At 41.1% G+C, this 16,828-nt stretch overlaps 1 protein-coding gene across 6 annotated transcripts in view; it reads left to right on the top strand.

Moving 5' to 3' along the window:
* Positions 1 to 5,151, top strand: part of LOC116321624 (SPRY domain-containing SOCS box protein 4) — a 44,666-nt gene extending 39,515 nt beyond the window's left edge. For all 6 annotated transcript variants that reach the window (XM_039597935.1, XM_031741524.2, XM_031741522.2 and 3 more), the window contains one exon: positions 3,845 to 5,151. In XM_039597935.1, the coding sequence (XP_039453869.1) occupies positions 3,845 to 3,972 (128 nt within the window). In that variant the 3' untranslated portion in view covers positions 3,973 to 5,151. The remainder of the gene's footprint in view (positions 1 to 3,844) is intronic.
* Positions 5,152 to 16,828: the final 11,677 nt, after the last annotated feature.

The following is a 16,828-nucleotide window of genomic DNA, read 5'->3' as shown; positions in this document are numbered from 1 at the left end:
AGAAAATTCCAGAGCACTGGAGGAACCACTGGTTTCTTTATTCCCTCCACCCCCCCAAGTCCCAAGGAGACTGTTCTAATTGTACTGTAGTGTGAATTATTCAATGCGACAGTAGATCCATTGCCAATATTATGTCAGTATGACAGACGTCCTTCAGGCTTTTCCATTTGTTTAAAAAAAATCAGCTTAAAAATAAGTGTAAGTACACTTATGAAAATGTGAGCAGCCCCTTATAGAACCTACTTCTATAACCTAGAAGACCAATTACAGCAGTGGTATTGTAGCTGTAAAGTGGGGTGTGCAGCTATGTCTTTATTTGGGGATCTGCTGTTATTAAGCTGCTTTTTAATACAGTCATTTCTGTCTGAGCTGAAACAACTGAATTTGTCTCAAGTTTAACAGGCTGCAGTCGGATGCAGACAGTGGACTGCAGAGCACATTTGCATCTGTGTCTTTACCGATACAGTGACATCACACCGTGGGGGTGCAAGGAGCTGGTTACTATGGAAACTATCCATATGCTAAGGCTACTGATAGTAGGCTGATTGATTGCTGTCAAGGCAACATGCGTACGCACAGGCTCCACGTGCACCAAGGGCGTGATCTCAGGGTTCCTTGTTCTCGAGAGCAAAGTTCAGCCCCTCACAAGCTTCAGGCTGAATGGAGATGATGTTGTACCATCGGTTTATATTGCAAAGACTTAGTTTCTAATCTGTTAAGCTGCTGGACTAAAGAATGGACTTGCCTTTGCAGAGAGAGGCTAATAAGATGTTGGAGGGATGCGATTGTCCTGCCAAGTATTTCACTTGCTGCTGTGAAGGATTATCGGCTGTACAGTCTCATTGCACACATCACTGCACATTGTCTATATTAAGTCGGAGTTCATTCAACTAGTCTTTGTGATATGGGCTTGTTGATGTGGCTACAAATAAATCCACACTGCCACATGTCCACAAAGCACCCTTAACAAAGACTTCTCATTAAGCATGCGGCACTCATATAAATCCAGACAGCTCTACTCGATTTCCTTATGCCTGTTCAGCTGCTGGATTTCATCACTTCCCCTCACTGTGCTTTCAAAAAGTCACTTAACAAAACCACAGCAGAGGGATTTGGTGGGATGTTCGCCATGATTTACAAATAACATGACAAGCATGAGGACGGAAAGCCCATCAGCTTTGATTGTAACAAAGAGATTAAATGACGAAGGCGGCTTTTAATTAGTCTTGATGGGTGCAGTCACTGTTGTTCTCTCCTTGTCCAGCCTCACCAGGTCCTGCTGCCTTTCAGCTGTGATCGCCATTCAGCGGTCATGAAGCCACAGCGACAGCAGTTCATGCCCAGAGGAATGCCCGAGGTCTCTTGATGAGCTCCATGTGCTTCATTTCCATGAACACTTGTCAGACTAGTCCTCATGTATGCACATCATAGGAGTTTGGCAGGGGGTTTCAGTTTGTGGTAATGCCTGCATACTGTTAACTGTAGAGAGTAAGGGCTCGGTCAGTCATAGAGGACCCTTTTTGCTCATCTGTGGATGTTTAAAATGCCCTTTCATTGCTTCAGACTGTTAGCAGGTTCTGGAAACAGTCTGTTGTTCCATCTAAAAGCAGTCAAATCTGGAAAGAGTTCCCACTTGACTCTCAGGATTTATTTCATTTTCATGCTGTGGATATTTTGAGTAACAAGGCCATGAAGGTAATATGGGTGGTTTGAAATTTTGATTTTTAGTTTAGGGCTCAAAAAGGCTTAAAAAAATAATGACTTCATAAGCACGGGAACTGACCCTATTATATTGCAGCCAAATCCATTTTACACCCACCCCAAGTGTCATAATCGGGCAGCTTTGCACATTTAGGATAATCATAGTTTCATAGACACCAAACTGCACCACTTTATTGTCTTTACTGAATCAACAGCTGGGTTGATTCAGTCTGTGTTTTTAGTGTTTAGTGTAGATTCCCATCTTAATTCTTAAGAGCCTGTCACTGGCAGATGTTCTCAATGTTACTATTTTTTTTTTTTTTTAAATAAACAAGCTTAATATTTGACAGCTGTGATCATGCTGTCACTGTTGCCCGGGACACGAGGAAAAAGCCAAAAGTTACAAAAGAACTGCATCCCATCATTGGCACGTTTTCACACATACTGTATATGATCATATGGGCCATGTAATGTTATGGCAGATGATGGAGACTGTGTAAGTGTGTGCTGTGGCCCTCCTTAGATTGTTTCAGCCAGCTAGCTGTGTGGCCTTAAGAAGCACTGACTGAACAGATGGAAAATCACACTCTGTGATAGCGTTGATGCTGATGGATGTGGTTACTGAAAACATCGACTTTGGGAAGAAAATCTAGCATCAAATGTGTTTGTGTGTGAGTGATTGCTGTGTTGTGGGTGTGTGTAACTGAAGTAGACCCTGCAGGTCAGGTTGGCTCACGGAAGTGGCTTTCTTCAGTATTTACCCCCGTCAACTAGAGGGTGTGTGTAACTGGGTTTTTATGCAGGTGTAAACGTCTCTCCTCATGTCCTTCACACCGTGTTTAAGTGGACTCCAAGCAGCAGGAATTCTGCTTCACCAGATGGTGCTTCCAGGTGGAGCAGCTTGACATCCGTACAGGGGTAGCAGTTAAGAGTCTTGTCTGTGTGACATGCACAGACATCAGTTGCCTCTAAAACTGGTGGGAGGGAAGTTGGCGTGCTCTGCTGGGCACACTCTGTTGGAAGTGATGACAAGTGTATATATTTAAATGCTGTTAACAGCTGCTTCTCTTTCCATTTGCATGTATGAAGATGCAACATAATTAAAGTAGTCATGAGATTGCCCCCACCCCAAAAAAAGGCTATTACATTTTGAGTGCTGTAACATTAGTTTGACTGATGTTTTACACTTCAGAACAACAGAGTTGCATTCATGCAAGGTCACAAGGTTGCAGCTGCCTTATGATCATGCTCATAAACCATTTTCCTTAAGTATTATCTTTGTGTGCAGTCAGTCTATTAAAAAGAGAGAAATTCCTCATGTTCTTGTCTTTTGCAGTAATAATTTAACAAAGTCCTAATCAGGCAAAGCGTCTTACACTCTGCACAGAATGTCAGCTCCTGGTGTTTACTTGACAACCCGTCACTGAGTGCCAGTTAACTGTTGGATGTAAAACAGGCAGCAGCAGTTTTTCTATAATGACACAAAACGATGAAACAAATGTTAACATGTATCACTGGGTTTGCTCCCTCTGGTTTACAATGGTTAGGAGGTCCCTTTTAAGCCTCATTATGCTCACTCCTAGCTCCCTGTTTGTCATTCTTGGGTTTGACCAGAGTAGTTTTGCATGGTTCAAAATGCAAAAAAGTTGAGCTATTTGTGGCAAATGCTCCTCCCGGAGCCTGGTTCTTCCTTTCCGCTGTTCCAAATTGCTTGCTCATCGGGTCGTTTGATTGTCGGGGTTTTCGCTCTGTTATTGTAGGCGCTGTTAATTTTGACAGCAGTGTATTAGCTCTGACTGAAAGGTCATTTAGTGTTGGTCGCTTTGAAAGCATTCAAATGATTTCAGTTTTAATCAAGTGTCATAAATCTAGTTAGTGTAAAAGTTTGTAGTTTATTACCATTTATATCGGTTTTATGTTTTGCAAAGTGTCTTCCTGTCCTTGATATGAAATGTGTCTTCATGTTTATGCTTCTTTATGCTTTCCTGCCTCACAGGAAATATTGCCCAAACTTAAAAATTAATGTAAACTGTGACTAAAATGACTGAACATGATTTGTCTTCCATACCTGGAGCATTTTGAAGTTGTTCCTATGCCTGTTTGGACTCTAACCCGTGTCTGTGCTCTCTTCTGTCTCTAACAGCGGAGCCCCTCCCCCTCATGGACCTGTGCAGACGAGTAGCTCGACTGGCTCTGGGTAGAGAGCGCATCCATCACATTGACACACTCCCCTTACCGCAGACACTAAAGAACTACCTCCAGTACCAGTGACGGCACATACACATTAAACACACACAGCAAGAAACTGGGGCCCATTTGTTCTTATGGTAACCAGCCTCCGGACTGAACATCAGACATCTGCTGAGGATGCAGGCGATGACATTGTGGTGGCATCTTAACCACCTGTTCAAAGGGTTTTGTTTACACAAGTTTGGGGGTTTTCCATTTTGGGTGTTTTTATCTTCTGGTTCTATGCTCTTTTTTTTTTTTTTTTTTTTTTTTTTTTTTTTTTTTTTTTTTCCGACTTGTTTCTATCTTCTGACAGATGACCATAGGAGCTGATGAATGAAATGAAGGGAGCGAGAAATTAAAAGAGAACGTGTCAATCCATTTTCCTATGTCGAGTCAAACCACATGTCCTCAGATAGAAATGCTGTGGTTTTCGGGCAACAGTTTACCCAGACATCTGCTGTGCACAGACTCTGTGGAGGCTTCCTCGGAAACATATTGGTATTTATATTTATATTCCCAACAACACAGCAGGCTCTGTGGAGACTCGACAATCCCTGCAAAGCCACACGCAGTTCTATTTTTGCTGCTGTGTACACGGCACGGCACACATGGATCACGTATAGGCAGTCTGTGTATAGAAACAATGTGAGCCCGGTCTGTAGCAAGAAGACAACTCGCTGACAAGCAGGCAGTAACACACGCAGGCTAGAAAACAACCCCGCTCTGGTTTCAGATTTTTAAATCTTCCTTCTCTCTGCTGCCAGCCTTACTCTCTCTCTTTCGTTCAGTATCTCTCCACCCCTCGCTCCAATGTGATTTTTAAGCCCCCGTCAGGCTTAGTGAACTGAAAGGACCGCAGACACGCCGTTGGTCGGCTCTCTAGCTCCTCTAACACTGATAGAGATTGATCCAAAGGTGAAGCAGGGGCCCACTCTGCTACAACATGCAAACACACATTTATCAGGAAACACTTCTTTCCCCCAAAAGTTTTAAATGCTGCTTATCCACCATATGACTTAAGATGTTTTTTGTTTTGTTTTTAATCACTGACATACCCTTAGAATTTGTTTTTCCTTTTTTCTTTTTAAAAAAATGAATTTTATGGGATTTTTTTTTTTTTTTTCTGCAGGACAGGATGTCTCACCTGTATGGTTGGAAGAATGTGCTGCCATGAAAATGTTTTAAATGTGAATAAGAATAAACTGAGATGAATTAACACTGCCTGTCTCTGTTCTCTGATATTAAAGATTTATTTTTGGCCTTTTTTCCCCTCAGCTGTAAAAGGCTGATGGGGGATTGTCGTCACCCCGGCGGGTAGGCGTGATGGACGCCCAGGTTTGTGAATACTTTAACTTGAGAACGAGGTGACAATAGGAGCATCTGCTAAAAATCTTGGATGAGTTTGAATATGACTGATCTTGACCTCAAGGTCAGTAAGCTTTCTGAAAAACTTGCAAATGCGATAAGTTGAGCACCAGATGACATAAGATTTTGAAATTGAAACCATGTGTGTCTGAGGGGAGCACTGATGGCTGCCAGTATTATATATATATATATATATATATATATATATATATATATATATTATTTTTTTTTTTTTTCTTCTGGGAAAGAAGGGACATTGGGTGAGAGGGTGACACGTTGAGGAAACAAGCTTGGGGCAAAATTAAACCCAGGTTCCTGCTGTAGCATATGCGTCACCCGCTTTATCCAGTGAGCTAAACTGGTTATCAGAACACTGATGTGCTAAACTGCAACACTGAGCAGCTGTTTGGTCAGTGGTCTGCTTTGCCACGTTACATTTGTTAACCGAAGTGGCCTTTTTGTTTTTGTTTTTTCTCTCCCAGATTGTTTTAAATTTAAAGTTGAACCAGATGCTGGAGCCGACTGGAAGGAATGGATTAAAAAGTCTTTATACACCTAAGCTGTGCACTTTAGTGAGCACATGTAATCAACATAATACCTACAGCGGGAAGTTATTTCGGGATGTATTAGTACCCGCTTTAAACCACACACAAAAAAAATCCCTGATCCCTCAATGATTCCTTCAATTATTTATTTCCTGGGATGTGGATGTGTGAAAGCTGTCTGTGGGTGTTACTCATACCAATATGGCTCTTTGCTTTCTTTACATGCATCTTTGCTTTTTAGCTCCTCTTGGTGATGGTGTCAAAGAGAGATGTTAGGGTGGAGGAGCTGAAGGTTCCACTTGAGAAACTTCACTTATCCATCCTGATAAACATCCATCAGCTGTTACATGCTGCATGGTTAGATCGCCAGTCAAAACAGACGGGTGCTAAAAATGAAGACCAATGTCCACAAAACAGCTTCTTTTGTCATCCTTCAAGAAAGATCTTTGAAATTTGTATTAGCAATTTGTAATACTGATTTTGACCATTTTATATTTGAAGTTTTTTCAAATCTGTATGGATCAGTGTTGTTTTTTTCAGCTGTTTATGTACTCAACACAGCTGTGTAAATAGGTCTGATTGTCCAAGAATTGTACAAGCAGAAGATGATACATGTATGGATTTTCTGATATATTACAAAAATGATGGATAAAGCAAGAACTTGTGTTATTACATCCATCATCTGCTTCAGTTACCTTATAAGAAACGTTGACTTTACGCACTCTAACTTAAAAGTATTATTGTTATGATTGTTATTGTTTTTATTTTTTCCCCCCAGTGTAGAGCAGCTATGCTGTCTAGGAGAGCTGTTCCATTAAGCAGAGATGGGCTGCATTTTAGGGGCACTCAGAATATGGTGACAGCAGATGCTAAACGGCTAAAATAATCATGTCTGAATATAACATTTTACATGAAAAGCTTACAATGTTCACAAGTGCTCAGCATCTCCCTCCCCGCCAGGATGCACGGTATATGTCCATATGATACATGTACGGGCATGTCTTAAATCACAGCAGCCGCTGCTATTGTTATGCCTTGTTGTTATACCTATCAGCAAACACGTGAAACTCGAGTACGTGCTTCAGTCGTTACCAGTAAACTTTGACCTTCAACACCTGGCTCCAGCCAAACTTGTGTTAAGACACACAATATAGTGGTCTTTTCTCATTCTCAAAGATCCATAATTGTAAATTCACAGGCTGACATTGAACGTATATTTACTATATAATATTTGTATAGTATGTTGCTAACCACATCTACCCTCATAGATTTTATGCGTGTAGCTGTCGGGGGTTTTGCCATTATTTCCTGTACGTGTTTGTGGTTTCCTTTCATCGGAAACACACCACACCAATTCCGTCATTGGTGTGGCATTAAATGCCACGTCTGCTTTAGGATGACAAGTCATATACAAGCGGCTGTGAATTTTGGTCATTTAAAAGTGTGTATTGTCAATAACACCAATGACATCACACGGCATTAAAATCAGTGTAGTTACTCCAAAGGTCTGCAGTGATAGAAAATCCTTTGCTGCTGTCAAAGCCCCCCTGATGCTGGTTTTGGTGTCGAGTCGAGATGAGGTGCATCTATGAACTGGATTTCCCCATGCCGGGACAGCCTTTGAACACCAGAACAAAGCTGCTCATGTGATCAAAGTTCATCTCTGTGCTTCTTTTCCTGGCACTGCCAACAGAAAATCCATTAATGTTGTACAGCAGAAAGCAGCCTGTGCTGATAATATCGTAATCGCAACAAGAGGCATCTCTACCTCAGTGAGAGGGAGATGTCCAGCAAGACAGCTGTTGGATGAGAACATTTAAAGCTTTAGTAATGACACAAATGTGTCGAGTTAGCCGTTAATAATAGCTGGCTGATCAAGAATGTGCTCATTAAGCTCTCTGCCAACACAGGGTGAGCGGTAAAACGTGAGTCACTGCAGAGACGAGATCAGCCGTGAGCTTCTGCCTGCAATCGATTCTCCCGCTGTAGCATATAGTGCTGTTCAATAATGCAGGACCCAAGCATTTAAAGGATTATTGGAACAGGCTGAAAGTTAAAGCTGATGACTTGTTTGATCAGGTTAGGAGTGACTCTTCTCATCCAGATCCATATTCAGCTGCTGCCTGACAGCGAGACTTTACTTCATCTCATCATCTCTTCATCTCGCCTCCTCTGCCTCTGCTTCAACCATCACCTCCTGCCTTTTCCTCCTATCTTCTTTTTCCACCGCTCTGCTCAGGTGATGTACTTTTTTTTCTTTCTTTTTTTAAATCCTCACATCACCGTTTTCTTTGCTCAGAAGCACACCTTCCATCACTGAGCTTTTATCTGGAAGGGAAAATGAGTTTCAGGCCAAGAGAAGCATTTCTGACAAAGGAAGTGCCGAGCATCCTTTTCCCCTCGCAAGCCCGCTGCCTCCCTTTTCTGTGCTTGTGTTATACATATGCATGTATGGAGAGCAGCTGAGGAGATGGTTGGTTGGAGGTCGGATGTCTCTGATACAGAGACAGGCAGAGATCCATAATTTATGGAGGAGGGGAAAAAATCCTGTCTGCTTTGCTTGGTAAGTTATGTAAAAGCTAACATTTATTTCTCTCCTCTGGATCGCACACGGAAATCTTCACACGCCTAAATTCCTCAAAGCAAAGGATGTTTCTTTGACCTACTTGAGGATTTGCATGGCCGCAGATAAGGATTGGACGGCTGCTACATTTATGTCCAGTATATGTTCAGTGCCGACATGAAAGATGTGTTATCCGTCCTGCTTTTTATCACCTTTTTTTTTGTAGTTTTAGGATTGAATGTTAAAGATTCTTTTCTGCATGTTTCATATCTTTAAACTACCCTGCAAACACTAAGCATTTTGCTGGTAATTTAAGCTTCAGAGGTTTTTTAAAAAGTGTCTGTTATCAAAAAGATGGACCGCCATCCAAGCTCCCCACCCCCACAAACCTGTCCACAGGACACAGAATTAATAAAGTAAAAGCAATTCGTGGGCTGTAGTAGTTTTTACTGTGATTCTTTAAACGAGCAAGAGCACAGCAGGCCGAGATGCTTTAATTACATGAAGAGTCACAGGATATATCCATATATATATAGAGAGAGAGATATATAGGTATATCTATATAGAGATTATATCTATACATGTTGCGCCAAAAATTGGTCCACCCCAAGGAGTGTCCCCCGACACAAACAGAGTAATGTAGTGTTTGCTGTTAAGTGCCAGGAGGATTGTCATGATTTATCGGGGGGACACCAAACAACCTCTGGCGAAGCGGATGGCACAACACAGGAGAGCTGCCTCGTCAGGCCAGGACTCTGCAGTCTATTTACACCTACAGGCCAGTGGACACTCTTTCAATGATGAGGATGTACACATCCTGGACAGGGAAGAACGCTGGTTTGAGCGCGGAGTCAAGGAGGCCATTTACATGAAAAGGGAAAGACCATCTCTGAATCGAGGAGGGGGCCTAAGGGTACATCTGTCACCATCTTACAATGCTGTGATTGCAGCCATTCCCCAACTCTCTGTGAATGATACTCATGGGCATTGATCAGTGGTTGTTGATCAATGGTCATGCCAGTTTGCATAATAATGATCAAGGAACTGACCTCACCGCCCATTGTTCACGCAGTGGGCTGGTTTCAGTTATTGTGCAAATGTACTGTTTATAAGGTTGGGGAAACCTGCAGTCAGCTGAGACCGAAGAAGTCGCTTGGATGAGTGACGAAACATTTCTCCCACTGAAAATGCTACATCCAGATCAACAGAATCAACCTTTTGGGATTTACTTACTTGGATGATTGAGTATGCATCAAGACATCTATATATATATATATATACATATATATATATATATATATATATAACTATATACATACATACATACACTACCAGTCAAAAGTTTGGACATACCTTCTCATTTAATGTTTTTTTCCTTTATTTTTACTACTTTCTACATTGTAGATACATAATGAAAATATTAACTATATGAAGCAAGATATATGGAATTGTGTAACAAAGAAAAAATGGATAAATAACTCTAAATATGTCTTATATTTTAGATTCCTCAAAGTAGCCATCCTTTGCTTTGTTGACAGTGCTGCAAACCCTTGGTCTTCTCTCAGTGAGCTTCATGATGTAGTCCCTTGAAATGGTTTTCACTTCACAGGTTTCATTTGTGGAATTTCTTGCTTTTCTCATAGGGTTGGGACCATCAGTTGTGTTGTGCAGCAGTCAGGCTAGTGCACAGCTGACAGCCCTGTTTGACAACTGTTAAAATTCATATTGTGGCAAGAACCAATCAGCTAAGTAAAGAGAAACTACAGTCCATCATTACTTTTAGAACTGAAGGTCAGTCAGTCTGGAAAATAGCTAAAATTTTGAATGTGTCCCCAAGTGCAGTTGTAAAAGCCATCAAGCGCTACGACGAAACTGGTTGCCATGAGTGACCGCTACAGAAAAAGGAAGACCAAGAGTCACCTCTGCTGCTGAGGATAAATTCATCCGAGTCACCAGCCTTAGAAATTCAGAGTTAACAACACTTTGGATTAAAGCTTGACTCAGAAAAGGTGAACAGACAATCTCTACATGCATGGTTCCCACCGTGAAGCATGGAGGAGGTGGTGTGAAGGTGCTTTCCTGGTGACACTGCTGGGGAATTATTCAAAACTGAAGGCACACTGAACCAGCATGGCTACCACAGCATCCCGCAGCAACATGCCATCCCATTGGGTTTTCGATTAGTTGGACCCCAAACACATCTCCACGGTTATTTGACCAAGAAGGCGAGTGATGGAGAGCTCTGCCAGATGGCCTGGCCTCCACACACCTAATCTAAACCCAACTGAGATGGTTTGGGATGAGATGGACCGCAGAGTGAAGGGAAAAGGGCCAACAATTGCTCAGCATCACTGGGAATTCCTTCAAGACTGTTGGAAAACCATTTCAGGTAACCACCTCATGAAACTCATCGGGAGAATGCCACGAGTGTGCAAAGCAAAGGGTGGCTATTTTGAAGAATCTAACATATTTTGAGTTATTTCACACTTTTTTGTTGACTACATAATTCCATATGTATTAATTCGTAGTTCTGATGCCTTCAGTGAGAATCTACAATATAAATAGTCGTGAAAATAAAGAAAAAACATTAAATGAGAAGGTATGTCCAAACTTTTGACTGGTAGTGTATGTGTGTGTGTATATATTTATATGTATATACATGCACAAGAATGTATAGATGTGTGTGGTGTCGATTTTTTGTATTGACAAAAAGAGTTTCCTTACTGTTACAGAAGATGTTTTGAAAGAAGCAGCAGCCAGTGAATCGCTGACATTTCTGATATGCTCTGCCTCTGTCAACAGATCAATCGACTGCTTGTTTTCAGCTCCAGTAGCTCTGAAAATTCTGAAGAACAAAATTATGTTTGCATGAGTCCACTCGTGTTTTCACTAGCAGATCCAAGTCTGCCCGCTCAGAAATCACATGCGTCACATAACGGAAAAATCCTGTGCTCCTAGGCTCTTGCAGATGAACGTTTACATAATCATATTTGCAAAGATATTTTTGATGACACATTTTGTGTTTTTAACATTCTTTTATATTTTTAGTAGTAGTATATTTTATGCTATTGACTTCAAAGGTGCTATACGTAAGCATTTTACTTTAAAACTTTAGTTGCTGTGAAACCCACCCCATCCCATCGCTGTCTTGATGGTCTTCAGCTGCTTCTCCAGTCCAGTCTCTCTGTGCTGACTCAAACGTGATAGCTGGGGATGACGGTCCTTGTTCTACTTTGCAGCTTTGTACTCTTAGGAAAAAAAAAGTTTCATCCCAAAATGCTGATTCTAAGTAATATGATTACATTTCAATCTTCTATGTAATTCTGTTTCATATGTACAATGTAAAATGTTACATTTTAATGGAATCTGTTCAAATGAAATTTATTGACTGGTATACAGTGAGTTTATATCAAGCATATTTTACGTAGTGATTTTTTTTAAAGTAAATCCACCTTTCTTTTTATTTATTTTGGTTTCAATGTGTTAAATATATGCTGTATGTTTTAGGTCGTAGGGTGTATTATGGAGTGGATTATCGTTGCCTTTTTACTTTTTTAAAATTATATTTTGTTTATTTTATTTAGTATTCATCTTTTTTTTTGGTTTGGTTTTGCTGAACGAATCCTTATCTGAATGCTTTTACAATGCTGGAAAATCTCCTTGATCAAACAGTCACTAGCACAGTTATATAAAACCTAAAAAACAAAAGGTTTGCTTCTGTTGTTTTGTTCAACTCTGTGTTACAACAATGCATACTTTTCCTCAAAGGCATTCCTGGTGTTGTCCTCAGACAATCCACCGACAACCCCCCACTGTTGCCTTTAATAGCGCTGACCTTTCCTGGTCAGGATAATGTGCATCTTTTGCCAATTTACACCTTCCCAACATGATTTTATGATACTAAGATTGTCCATCATCTGGTGAGATTGCATTTTAAGCATTTTGGTTCCCAGCCGGAATCAAACTGTGAATATCTGAAACGTTCAAACTTCCTGATTGAAGAAAATCCATTTTATAAGTGAGCACGATCCAGGGTTGCATGCAATTTATGATTCACACAGGACTACTTTAACTCTTTAAAGACTTGTCACATTTTCTTGGAGGCCGAGGTGACTTCAGTTTTTGCTTGAGACCACACTGAAATGGCAGCATGATGATCCAGAATATGTGTGATCATTTTCTTCTGCTGGATTCGTGCTACCTGAATGACTCCTTCAGCATGTGCGGCAGCAGCTTCAGCTCAGCCTCAGTGACGACGCTCTCTTAAGTCTCTCTATCAGACCGGAGCTCAAAATGCTCTTCAAATGCTACCTGAACAGTCTGTTCCTTCAGCTGGAACACAGTGTTGATAACCAGAGGAAAGTGAAGAGAAAAATGAAGGGAGGAGGAAGGGGATTAGTGAATGAGAAGCGGAGCGAGTCGGACTGAAGGACGATGGGTAACAGTAGGGTTGGCAGAGAGTGAGAATGAGGGGAGAAAAATGTAGGAAAATCCATATTTTAAGCTGTGCTACCCAGGATAGCACCCCACCCTCGCGTTTGTGGAGCGACCATAGTGGCAATGCCACCGTCTGTTGCTTGTATATATGGAGGAAAGCTGCAGAAGTACAAAAATAAAACGCTCAGAGGCGAAAAAAAAAGCCTCCACTTTGTAAACAGCAGCTTAACAAGCACAGGAAACGGACAGAACGTGGAATTCTAATTTGAGCAGCACAAGTTCTGGAGTCTGTACTTATGTGAAGGTATGCATGAGTCATACTCTTATCTGAGTGCCGTGCACACTCTCAGCAGGAGAACTCTGTGTGAGGCCCAATAATAACAGTGTGGTGCTTCTTCTTATCTCTCCTCCATCTTTTTTTCTGTCTGTGGCCTGTGAGCCATCAGCATCACCCTCCATTCTTTTCAGCTTCGGTGCATTTCTTCGGTTGAACAAGAGGAAGTTAAGGAGTCAACAATGTTAAAAAAAAAAGTGTCTTAGAGTGTAAAAGGAGGTGGTATGAAGTTGGTGTGTGGTTGCTAATATTTTCCAAAGGGTTCCAGTCGGGCCTCCTGCCTGCTATCTCAACCTTTTCAAATGTCACCTGCTGCCTGTTAGGTAAAAACAAACTACCTTTGCTGCGAAAGGTGCTTCTAAAATTAGTGAGAACAGATCCGTGGGCGCGCACGTATAGTACACACACCTGTTTGATTAGTGGCCACAGCCTAGAGGCGATGTGACGCTCAGATATGTGTGTTTAAATTTTGTGCGTGTGTGAATTGGCACCTTTATCAGAACACTGGACCTGATAATCAGATTGGAGCACACAGCAGGGACGGCGGCGGCCTCTTTGGTGACCGACTCTGTGCCAAAAGTTTTTTTTTTAAAATCCTCCACAACTCCACACGAGCTCGCTGTGACGTCACTGCACTGTGTCATCTGTACCCACTGGCCTGTCCTGTTTCTCCAGCGCTGTGCCCGCTATACCTTATGTAAATAAGCACCCAGCCAATAACAGCCGGAGGATTTAGGATCATGACCGCTAATGCTCTTATCCGGTTTTGCTTCGTGGCTTGATTTCAGTAAAAGGAACAAAGCCTCTCTCTCTTCATTTATTATTTTTCTTTTTTCAAAGTAAACACTCCCAGATGTCTGTTTTTTTTTCTTATTTTTTTCTTTTGTTAACAGAACGGCTCCTTGCACACTGGATCGTTGCAACTGTCACATTTTGAACACGTAGTGTCTGCGAAGGTCCTGTTAATTTAAGTTGTGTTGCTTTTGAATCTAGTTAACTTGTTAATTCATTAAAAACTCGTAAAATGCAACATGAATCAGAGGCCTGCTCTTCTCTCTCGACAGAGAAACTGTAAGATGTAGTATTTTCTACATTTCTGCTGCCACCATTTGGTTGTTTGCCATCACTGCAACACTTCTGGCTTTAATTAAAGTTCTCGTGCTTATTCACTTTCATGCTCCCTTTATAGATCAGAATTTCTGTTGTATGTTTCGACTTTAAAACGACCCATGATGCAAATGAACACATTTCATCGTTAGAGCATAGCTACATCTTTCAAACTGCAATTGGTTTGTTTTACACAAATGTGGCCCGGCCATGATGACATCAGTGTGACATCATCAGATTTTTATGACCAAGCTCCTCTAGAGCAACAGAGGTTAGATTTCCAGGACAACAGTCTTAAAAGACCAGTGTAAGCAGAATATATGTTCAAACACAAAGGTTAAGGTTCTTAAGGCAAAAAACAAAAGATGTAATTAATTAGATCAAAAAGCATGAAAATATGACCCCAAACTGCCTAAAAATACACAAGTAAATTAAACAAAACATCATCTCTTTCTCATTATGTCTTTCTTCTCCACAACTGCTCTCTCGTTCCTCATTTTCACCTCATTCTCTTTCTCTTCATCTCAAGCATCAGCTCCTGAACTGAAGTCAGGCCTCTAACACACAAAACAGTTTCACTGTCGCAGTTACTTAATGTCAGATTGGATATGTGACCCACACATTTCCAGGCAGCTGACAATAAGCCAGCTAAGCGATAAAAACAGGTGGTTGTGAGCTGACATTATACCTGCTAATGTTAGGCTTGAAGGTCCTAAAAAACATACATTCCCTCTGATAAAGAGTTTGATTATAATCTGACATGTTGTCAGAGTTTATTCATTAAGTCCAACAATGTTAGACCTATTTCAATGAGAGTTTCAGTAATGCTAACAGCATTAGAGACTAAGAGCAGCAAAAATAGCAGTGCTTACTGATGGAAAAGTTCAGGATAGTCTCAGCAAGCCACCTCAGTATCACTGCCATCAGACACGAGTGAGTTTCATTGACTCCTTAGCTCATATCAGGCCCCTTTCACAAAGTTTTACAGCCTCTTCCGGAGTAAATATGTGAATGCATATTGACAGCTGAGGTAAACATCGGACTGACAACCTACGCTCACAAACGATAAACCAGGGACCAGAGTTGTTTGTCCTACAGTGGGCCCTGTAGCTGGGATTATACACTTGAATTGTGAGGGGTAAGAAAACAGAACTCATTTGACTGAAATCTCCAATCTACTCTCATCTACACACTTTATATTTAAGTCTTGATTTTATCAGATGTATGGAAAGCCAAATGAGAGGGGCTGGGTTGGGGGTGATGCAATGTCCTCTCCTAAAAGCTTGTTTTGTGTTCTGCACGAGTTGGAAATGACGTATATAGTAACTTGAATTTCAGAGCTTTCTTTTGATTATGCCAGTGGACCTTATTTAGAGTAAACTAATAAAAAGGAGGTAGAGCGTCCCTTTAACCTATGAGTTAACCTAGTGACCACAAAGTTACTTTATATGTTGATTAGCTGTATTTATGAGAGGCATAACTCATTTTCCAGGCACCTCTCTTATGGTGGCCTCGTAATTAGAGCAAAGTGGATTAGAGCGTGCTTGACTGTGAAATGGTGTGGTGCTGCTGGCCGCTGGAGTGTGAACGACTGTAATTGTTTGTCAAATGACTAATCCAGTGTAAGAAGGTGGGGGTGGGGGTTTTTAAAAGATGATTACGGAAGAAATTTATTGTGCTTCTGTGCTTGTAAACTGTGAATATACACCAGCTTCTGATTTGCAGGAGGAAGCAGAGAGAAGACAGTGTCCTTGTCAGCAATGGAAAATACATGTAGTTTCTAGTTTTTTTTTGAGCTGCTGTAATTGATAACACACTCAGCTCAACAGAGCATTTAAGCTCTTTCAGCTCAGTTTATGTTTGTTTGTTTTCTTTGGTTTTTTGTTTTGTGGCCCACAGATCTCATTTCTCTGGCCACACTCAGTTCATTCAACTCAGAATTGCTAAATTCCATCCATTTCCAGTTATACTGGAGTCCACCAGGGATCTCTCCTGGGCCCTCTTTTATTTGTAATCTATCAACTTCCTCTTGGTCATATCAGTTTCCATTGTTATGCTGATGACACCCAGCTCTACTTATCTACTAACTCTACTACCACTATCCCACCCACTGCCCTCAGTGTTTACCTCCAGGAAATCAAATCTTTGTTCTATTGCAATCTTCTGAAATAAAACAGCAATAAAACTGAGGTTTTCCTCATTGGCACCAAACTCACCTTATCTAAATGTAATAGTTTTTCATTTTCTGTTGACAACTCCTTAGTTTCTCCCTCCCTTTCAGATATAGAGTCTGGGTGTCATCCTTGGATAGTATGCTTTCTTTTCGCACATCGAAAAGAAAGCATACATCGGTAAAACTACTTGGTCCTGATCCTTCCATCTTTGCAACATTAATTGCCTCTGTCTATCTCTCACACTCACCTGTTCACTCAGCTGTTCTTAGTGATTTTTAAATATTGTAAATATGGTTTTGACTTGATGGGTATTTTTGAACTCAGCTGTGTGAGGTGACCTTGAGTGTTTTGAAAGGTGCTTTTTAGTTCA

Source organism: Oreochromis aureus, linkage group 14 (genome assembly GCF_013358895.1).
Source record: "Oreochromis aureus strain Israel breed Guangdong linkage group 14, ZZ_aureus, whole genome shotgun sequence".
Lineage (NCBI taxonomy): Eukaryota > Metazoa > Chordata > Actinopteri > Cichliformes > Cichlidae > Oreochromis > Oreochromis aureus.
This window is presented reverse-complemented; position numbering and strand designations above follow the sequence as displayed.